This window comes from Crocodylus porosus, unplaced genomic scaffold, assembly GCF_001723895.1.
Source record: "Crocodylus porosus isolate Cpor-Errol unplaced genomic scaffold, CroPor_comp1, whole genome shotgun sequence".
Taxonomy (NCBI): domain Eukaryota; kingdom Metazoa; phylum Chordata; order Crocodylia; family Crocodylidae; genus Crocodylus; species Crocodylus porosus.
Window position 1 is genome coordinate 8,763,928 of NW_017728951.1, and position 9,777 is coordinate 8,773,704.

The window sequence follows — 9,777 nt, forward strand, 5'->3', positions numbered from 1 at the left end:
GGGCCCCACGTTACCCGGTATCTTCTTTTTGCCCCCTATGTATTTGAAAAAGGACTTGTCCTTGATCCGGGAAGCTAGTCCCAGTTCAACCTCCACCTTGGCCTTCCTGAGTGCCCCCCTGCATCCCCGAGCAACTGCAGTATAGTCCTTCCTGGTGATGGCCCCTCCTTTCCGTTGGGTGTATGCCTCCCTTTTAGCTAGAAGACATTCCCGGATGCTTTTGGTGAGCCATGGGGACTTTTGTGCCCTTCTGCTCCCTTTGATCCTTGTTGGGATTACCTCCCTCTGGGCTTGGAGGATCATCTCCATAAGGAGCAACCACTCTTCTTGGACACCTGGCTCCCCTCCCCTCCGGGACCTCAGTGCTTCCCCAACTATTCTCCTTACCTCCTTGAAGTCCACTCTCCTGAAATCTAGGGCTGCTGTTTTGCTGCAGGCCTTTGCCACCTTGCGCTGGATGGTGAATTCCAGCAGACAATGATTACTGTCGCCCAGGTGGTCGAGCACCCGCAGCCCCCTCACCAGGTCATCACCCGTGGCCAGCACCAGGTCCAACAAGGCGTCTCCACTGGTGGGGCTGTGCACTCTTGGGTTAGATGGAGGTCCTGCATTTGGGCTAGGAACCTACATGAGCGGTCAGACCTGGCTGACTGCTCTTCCCAGCACATGTCTGGAAAGTTCAGGTCACCCATGATGACCACGTTCTTTGACCTAACTACCTCCGTGAGCTGACTTAAGAATTCCTGGTCTAGCTTGTCCCCTTGGTTGGGTGGTCTGTAGTAGAGCCTCACCGTTAAGTCTCTTTCCCCTCGACTGCCTTGTATTCTAACCCAGAGTACTTCCATGTGCCCCCTCCTCTGACTCTGTGCTACCTGATGAGGATGCGTATTCCTCCTTGATGTAGAGCGCCACATCCCCGCCTTTCCTCCCTGTCCTGTCCCTCCTGTACAGCCTATAGCTTTTGATATTCACTGCCCAGTCATGCGTTGGGTCCCACCATGTTTCAGTGAGCCCCGCTATGTCTGGGTTGGTGTTAGCTAGCAGGAGGGTAAGTTCCTTCTGCTTGTTTCCCATACTACGAGCATTTGTGTAGAGTTATTTGAGGCCTTCTGTGTATGTGTGCACTAGCCCCCTAATCACAGCATTGCCCTGGCCCCTGTTACTTACCTGTGTATATGTTCCACTCGTCAGTCTAGGCTGGGCTATACTTGTGAGTGCCACTTGGTTTAGCGGTCCAAGGCTTCCTCCTCCCTCGTCTTTCCCTTCCCCTGATGAGCCTAGTTTAAAGCCCACCAGAGGAGATCCACCAACCTAGAAGAGAACACACGCTTACCTTTAGGGGAAAGGTGGAGCCCATCCTACCCGATGTAATGGGTGGGATGCAACACTTCAATGTAATGCATTTACTTTACCAAGGCTTCCTATCTTCAGGACAATTCCAAAGAAAAATTTGCAGCCAGATCCTGAGCTGGTATAAAATGGCATAGCTTCATTTATTTCACTGGGTTATGGTAGCTGAAGCAGGTTTTTGGTTCTTAATTCTGATTTTAGGTGTCCCTTAGACACTTGTGAACTGTTTATTTTTGTATTTGTATTAACCATTTCTTGATCAACCTATCTGGTAATTGTTGTTTTAGAGATCAGAGCTAAACAAATGATTCTCAGGAGTAGTTAATCTAGGATGGGGTGGGCAAGATGCGGCCCTTGGGCCAGATGTGGCTCGCCAGGTCATTCTATCTGGCTTGCAGGGCCCCTAAAAAATTTAGAAAATTATTTGTCTGCCCCCAGCTGCCTGTCATGAGGTCCTCGATGGCTTGCCAAAACTCAGTTAGCGGCCTTTTGCCCAAAATAATTGCCCGCCCCTGATCTGGGAAATAAAGTTGTCACTGAAGTTTTATAAAGCTAAATTCTTGTGCAATTGGTATATTCAAAGGCTTACCTGACAAAGGGCACGTTGTGCCCTAATCTTGTCTAGCATCTCTCCCAATCAGGTAGTTGTTCCAAAAAATGATATCACCAAAAGCAAACAAACAAACAACACCCCCCACAATCCTTGCCTCCCTCTCAGAAATAGTTTTAGTTAGGTTTGCTTCTGCTGACGTTTTCACGTTATCTCTTGCCATCCACCTTAACTTAGTGTATGGCTTTAAAGCATGGAAACAGTATTCTAAGGGTTACTTAATTTATATTAGAAAATGCCCTACATGTTATTCTTAGTAAATGGATGTAGAAAATGAATCATGTAAATAATTAATGCTAATGTGTCTATATATATGTTTGTATTCTTTTAAAATTAGAAAATGACAGATGGAGAGATCTCAGCAGGAAATGTCCACTGCAGATTGAGCAACCTAGCAGCAACATCTGGGACTGCCTGCCTGATAAAAATGAAGAAGGCTCTATATGGCAAAGAGATACAGTTAACACATGTTCAGTGACCAACTTGATTAAAGACCTCAGTCTTAGTGACCACAATGGTAACCCCTCAGCACCTCCCAGCAAACGCCAATGCAGGTCACTTTCTTTTTCTGATGAAATGTCCAGCTGCAGGACATCCTGGAGGCCTTTAGGGTCAAAGGTCTGGACTCCAGTAGAAAAGAGACGGTGTTATAGTGGGGGAAGTGTCCAACGCTACTCCAATGGCTTCAGCACAATGCAGAGGAGTTCTAGTTTTAGCCTACCTTCAAGGTCAAACATACTATCCTCATCATATGACCAGTCTGGATTTAGCATCAGATATGGGTGTCAGCCATGCCAGGGGATGAGGAAATCTGCCATCTATGGACAAGCAGGTGACATCTGGGGTAACGACCACAGTTCTGTAAAGAGCAGCAGGGTTGAAATGCAGCGGTCCCTCTCCTGCTCACACGATCAGTTTTCCTCTTCGGAATATTGTCCACCCTCAGCAAACAGCACACCTGCCTCAACACCAGAGCTGATGAGACGCTCCAACGGGCTGTCCCGCAGCCGATCTCAGCCGTGTGTCCTTAACGACAAGAAGGTTGGAGTTAAACGACGACGGCCTGAGGAGGTTCAGGAACAAAGGCCTTCACTGGACCTTGCCAAGATGACCCAGGTAAGGCATAGATGTCTCTCTAGCAAATATGAGTGGACCTTTACCAAACATCCAGATGGAACAGCATTGACATGGTACTTTTGTTTGGTCAGCCTACGCTTTAAATGTTTCCAGTTGGGCTAAAATCCCTTTATCATCTGATGGTGTTGCTTTAATATGCATATAGTGGATATGGGTGTTATGGAGAGGCTTGTTCCTTTTGTCAGAGCAGAAAACTTTCCTTCTTCAGCTGGACCTTTAGTGTCAATCTTTAGAAAGCTTGGTTCTTTTCTTTCCTGCACTAATAAGATCTGTATGCTGACTCCCTTAACACACCTTTCCATTATTCCCTCATGGCATGTAATTCAACCAGAAATAGTCCTTAAGGCACAATTCATATATGAAGTAAGGTAAAAAAGCATCGAGGACTTGGTTGAGGAAGTGAAGACAACATCAAGGGTATTCAGCACTAATGTTATCAGTAGCTGAATTTTCACTACTGGGAACTTTGCTAGCTGTTAGCAGTGACAGCAAGAAGTCTTAGTTTCTGTACTGGGTTTCATCTTCAGTTGCAAACTCAGGGCAAAAGTTTCCTCTTCAATCTGCAGTGCCAATTCACAGTGCTGATAAGAGATTTGAAGTGCATATCCAAAACGATTTTCTTTCAGAGCCCACAGCCTTCGAGACTCAATTATGTGATCTTGGCCTTTAAAAATGTGTGACCAAGCACCAAAATGAAGTGATGCATCAAAGAACAGCACAAGTAGCTATACCATTTTGCACAAAGTTTTCAACAACCACAGTTTTATAATTCAGTGTTTCTAATGTCAATAATTTACAATAATAAAATCCTGAGATACCCAGCTTTATGTAGTTCAGAGATAAATATGGGTCTAAAGATCCCATGGCTCTCTCTCTTTTTTTTTTTTTTGTTGCAAGACTAGGGTATTAACCCAGCTATCCTGGCCAAATTCCAAATTGAGTTATTACATACTGCCTGCCAAAAATTTCCCCTGAAGTTTCAATTGCATATGGAATTCTCCTTTATTTTCTGTTGTATAATGTTGTTAAACAGCTGCTGTATTTTGGCCCAGGGGTGAATGCATTTCTGTTGTGTGTGAAAAAATTCTCTTTATCTAGCTTGTACAACCATTTACTGAGCTCGTAAGTCCTTTGTGAAAGTCCTGGATGGAAAGGGCTATAATCAGCCTTAATTTGTTGTTAATAATAGATTTTGTGGTATCTTTTAAGCAGGTGGGATTGAGAGAGAGAGAGTTGCAAATTTCATCTCCTTTCCATAAGCCAGTGAGTGACCTCTGGTGTTCTAAATACATTTCTTTTACAAAAAATGTGGTGTTTTATAACATTTTATACCTTATGGCTCAATAGGTGCTTGAATGAATTCATTTGTGTTTGAGGATGCAACTAGTTTTAACTGGAGCTGAGAAACTTAAATGATAAAAAGGGCCAGAAAACTACATAATTGGCTAATTCGGGGCAAGGGGGAAGGTACAGTGCATGGGGGTCTCTATTTGATGAAATGTGTTAGTTGCATTTAATATGCCAAGCTCATTTTATTAGCTAATAAGCTGGGTAGTTAGTAAAAGCAACTTTCATATGTTGTTATATTTTATTAGCCACAAGTTGTAATAACACAAGCGGCACCACTGAAGGCCTTTTCATTTCTTTGCATTGGTGGACACATTTTTTAAACATTTAGGGTGTGTCTACATGTGACGCCACGTTGCCATAGCAACAGGCTATGGTGACAGCGTCTGCAGGGTTCTACATGTGACCAGCAGCTACTTCGCTGGAGCAACCTGCTCCCGTTATAGTGTGTCGCTAGGGCAAATTAGCTGCTAAAAATAACCGTGCGCATTGCAGTATAGGCTGTTACTGTGCCGTGATTTAATAGTTCCTAAAGAAAGTACTAACCATGGTGCAGTAACAATGTCACCATAGCAACATGTGTAGATGCACCTATAGTGATGTATATTTGTGCCCTTATATATAGGTTGCTTCATTTGCTCCAGGCTTGTCTTCAGGAAATGGTGGCATGAGTGGTGGAGGTAATAGGAAGAGGTGAAGGAGGCAGCTGTGAATGAAGGTACTCTGTGGGAGGTGGCTCAGGGTTCATCAACAAGTCTCCAGGTACATTAACCATACATAGAAGTGGCCCGGAGGGGATTTATAATCCTTTGAGATGCAAGGAGCCTTGGGGAAAGTAATTGCTGGGTGTTTTGGAATAACTCTTGGGGTATATATTGGTCTGAAAGCCATGAGAATATAATGCTCCCGACTTTGTACACTGGTGAACACTTACTTGCTTGGTAGCAAGGGCACTAGTTGCATGAGGGAGTGTTATTCAGCAATTGCTCATCAGAGCCAAGAGGACTGACAAGGCATATGCTTCATTCACTCTCTAACTGTTCAGCATTGTTATAAGATCTCATGCATAGTATAATAACCAATTTTAACTGGCTTATTCTGCCTTTAAAGGTCCAGTCCCCACATCTTTTCTCAGCCAAAACATTAAAAAAAAATACAAAAGTTCCAGTACTCATAACTCTAACTAATAATGTTCCATTAGTTCCTGTGGCACCCTGCATTGCTATATGGACTTGCAGGTATCTCTTGAGATATCAGCACTTTTGCTGGCAGGTGAAGGTAAGTCCATTTTGCCCTGTCCCAGTGGTCACAGCTTGCAGCGGTTGCTATCTTCTTCAGAAAAACAGCTGATGTGGTACCTCTTATTTCTTTCTTCAGGGATTTGAAAGTGTCACCTCTTTCTCTGTAGCTTGCGTTCGTCTAAAATCCAAAACATATTTTTTTCCTTCCTTGTTTGTCCTGTATATCTGCAGAGTTCTAACGATTCTGATACCAGTTTCTTGGAGTGCAGATGTTTGTATTTTTGCAGAGCAAAATGCCGGCGGGTGATGACATGTACTCCACTGGTGCCGTTGTATAACTGAATATTGGGAGCTGTGGGTTACTAGTGGGGGACTTAAGTGTCTATACACAAATGCTAGGAGTATGGGGAATAGGCAGGAGGAACTGGCGCTCCTGCTAGCAAATAGGGAATATGATCTCGGAATAACAGAGACCTGGTGGGACACCACATTTGACTGGGCTGTATGCTTAGAGAGTTACAGGCTGCACAGAAGGGGTCAGGTAGGGAAGAAGGGAGTAGCTCTCTATGTAAAGGAGTAGTATGCCTCCTTGGAGATCCAGATTGGTTCAAGAGAAGGGTGACTCCAGACCCTGTGGGTCAGGATACTGGGGAGATGAGGAGAAGGTGACTTGATGATAGGTAACTACTGCAGACTGCCACACCAGGAGGAGGAGCTGGTTATCTGGAATTATCCAGAGAAATGATGGAGCCCCCACATTCAATGGACATGGCTGTCATGGGTAACCTCAATTACCATGTCATCTGCTGGGAGGAACACTCAGCCAGAACTTACTGCTCACATTGGGTTTTGGCCTGCATGGAAGTACTTTATTTAGTACAGAAGGTGAACAGGCCGACCAGGGGGAAGGCTTTGTTGGATTTGGTTCTAGCCAGAGGGGATGACCTGGTGGGAGATCTGAGGGTAGTCTGGGAGATGGTGATCATGAGATAATAGAATTCAGTATCCATTGTGGGGTAGGGAAGTCAGCTAGTAGGGCAGAAGAGCTTGACTTCAGGAAAGCTAACTTCAGTGAGCTTAGGAAAATAGTGGGAGAGACCCTATGGCAAGAGGGACTGGAGGGGAAGGGAGTTCAGGAAGAGTGGTCATTCCTCAAAGGAATGATTTTCAGAGCTCAGAAAAGGTCCAGTCCTGTACGGAGGAAAGGTGGTAAAGGGGCTGGGAAACATTCTTGGCTTAGAAGAGAAGTCAAGGAGTGTTTAAAAAGGAAAAAGGAGGTTTAAGGACAGTGAAAACAAGGAATCCAATAAATAGTCACCAAGAAGGAATACACAAGAATAGCCCATATTTGTAGGGAGAGGATAAGGAAGACAAGAATGGTGACTGAGATCAGGTTGGCGATTGAAATCAAGAACAATAAGAAGTCCTTTAGGTATATAGGGAGCAGAAGAAGACCAAGGGAAATGGGGGGCCCTTGCAGAATGGGAAGGGACAGCTGATAACAGACAGCCAGGAGAAAGCTGAACTCTTTTATGTGTCAGGTTTCCAGGTTGTGGCCGTAGTGGTCTAGAGGGAAAAGCAGTCAGGGCTCATGGTAGAGGTGATATCTTTTATTAGACCAACAATATTTTTGCAAAAAAAAAAAAATCTTTAATTGCAAGCTTTTGAGCACAAACACCCTTCATCAGGCATTGGAGAAAAAAGTCCTTGTGGGTAGAAATGAAAGTTCATATTTCATAGGATTTCACAGTGAAATTGATAGATGGAAAACGCCTCTGGGCAGGCAGTTCTCAGCTGATAAGAACTATTAATTAACCTCTTTAATGAACTATTTAATGAATACTTGTGCATTGGTGTTCCTGGTCATATACAGGATGGATGCAGGGGACGGGGGTGGGAAGCACGATTGCCAGCCAATGGTCAGGGTTGAACTGGTGAGAGAGAACTTAGAACAGCTGAATGTCTTCAAGTTGGCAGCATTGGATAGACTACACACAAGAGTGTTGAAGGAATTGGCTGGAGTCATTGCAGGACCATTGGGGAAGGTATTTGAAGGTTTGTGGTGCTTGGGAGAGGTCCCAGAAGACTGGCCAATGTGGTGAGAAGGGAAGGAGGGAGGATCTAGGAACCTATAGGCCGGTCAGTTTGACCTCAATACTGCATAAAATTTTGGAAAAAATTATCAAGTGGTCCATTTGTGAGAGACTGGTAGACAGCATGATGCTGAAGAATAGGATGGTTTTGTTGTGGGAAGGTTGTGTCTGACCAACCTCATCTCTTTCTATGATCAAGTAACAAACTGCTTAGATGTGGGAGACGTGTTTGGTGTCATATATTTAGATTTTAAAAAGGCCTTTGATATGGTCTCCCATCACACTCCTATAAAAAAAAAATGGGGGATTGTGGGCTGGCAGAGTCCATGGTTAGGTGGGTTGGGAACTAGCTAAAGAGTTAAACTGAGAGAGTGTTAGTGGATGGGTCTGTATTGTCTTGGTGGGAGGTGGCCTGTGGTGTCCCACAGGGTTCAGTTCTTGGCCCGTGCTGTTCAACATCTTTTTCAATGATTTAGATGAGGATGTGGAAAGCACACCGGCTAAGTCTGTGGACGATACTAAATCATGGGAAAAAGTTGTCATGCTAGGTCCATAGGATGTGGATCCAAGTGGACCTGGACAAGCTGGAAAGGTGGGTGGAGCAGAACTGGATATAGTTCAATAATGAGAAATGCAGAGTGCTTCACCTGGGGAGAAGTAACCAGTGACATGCATATAGGTTAGGATGAGATGTCCTGGCCAGCAGAATGGCTGAAAAGGACCTCAAGTTTGTGGTTGATCACAGGATGAACATGAGCCACCAGTGCAATGCTGTAGTCAACAGAGCTAATGGCATACTGAGATGCATTAGCCAATGTCTCCTGAGCAGGGCTGAGGAAGTGATACTTCCTCTATACTTGACACTGGGGAGACCCCACCTGGAGTACTGTGTCCAGTCCTGGGCACCACACTTCAAAAAAGACATGGAAAATCTTGAAAGGGTCCAGGGAAGGACCACAATAATAAGTTAAGGGCCTGGAGGACAAATCTTATAGGGAAAGCCAGGTATCTGGAACTGTTCAGTCTCAGGAAGAGAAGACTTGGGGGGTGGGGAATGGACTTGGTGGTCATCTGTAAGTATGTAAGGGGTTAATATTGGCAGCTGGGAGAAAAGCTGTTCACCAGGGCACCTCAGGGGAGGACAAGGAGCAATGGCCATAAACTGTTAGAGAATGGTTTCAGGTTGGACGTAAGGAAGAACTTGACTAAGTAGATGCCTTATTTTGACCTTTTTTTGGACTGGGCCTTGGATTGGAAATAATGGGGGATTTGTAGTGACAAACCCAGTGCTTCACTGCAAACTGTGTAATAACTCATGCATACTTAATAGAGGCCCATTTTCAGAGAATACTATGTCACATAAAGAAATGTTGTCTAGCAAAAATGAATTTGATCTGCATGACTGCCTTTTTAGCCTTACTAGGAGATAGCACAGCTATCTCAGGGAAGCACAAATACATAGTTTCTTCTAGCAGGGGCAAACAGTGCAATGCATACTTTGCTCCTGGAGCCATTTTTTCCTGTGCTGTCAGGATGGACTCTTTTAGTTAATTTGGCTTGTAATTTTAACATCTGGTCAAGTTCTTCCATTTCACTGTGCACTGGAGAGAAGTACAAAACATTTCTGTATCTTTCAGATTTTCCAATCCCTACATTCACAAATCCTTTTAAACACATTTTTCTATAACATATTAGAAACTGTTTTATGATGCTTTTAAACAAAATCCCACCTAGTCCTGGCAGCCCACCCTTACATGGATAGTGAGGACTGGAATATGCTGTCCTGGCCACTTTGTGGTAATAGTCTTAGTCCCTTTCTGAGAGTTACATCCATAATTTAGGGCTTTGCTCCACTGCACGTTTGCTAAACGCTCTAGGTAGCATGATAGCAATCATCAAATCTCTCCCAGGTTTGTATTCAATTTGCAAATTTGTAGCTAAATATCGGTGTATATTTGTGAAGGAAGGGCATTTCCCAGGTCTGCTTGCTTAGCAGACC

At 44.3% G+C, this 9,777-nt stretch overlaps 1 protein-coding gene across 1 annotated transcript in view; it reads left to right on the top strand.

Annotated features, from left to right (window-relative positions):
* FAM53B (family with sequence similarity 53 member B) overlaps nt 1-9,777 on the top strand; it is a 112,912-nt gene that overhangs the window by 36,548 nt on the left and 66,587 nt on the right. Inside the window, exon 3 of the mRNA XM_019556080.1 lies at nt 2,298-3,076. Coding sequence (XP_019411625.1) covers nt 2,298-3,076 — 779 coding nt within the window. The remainder of the gene's footprint in view (nt 1-2,297; nt 3,077-9,777) is intronic.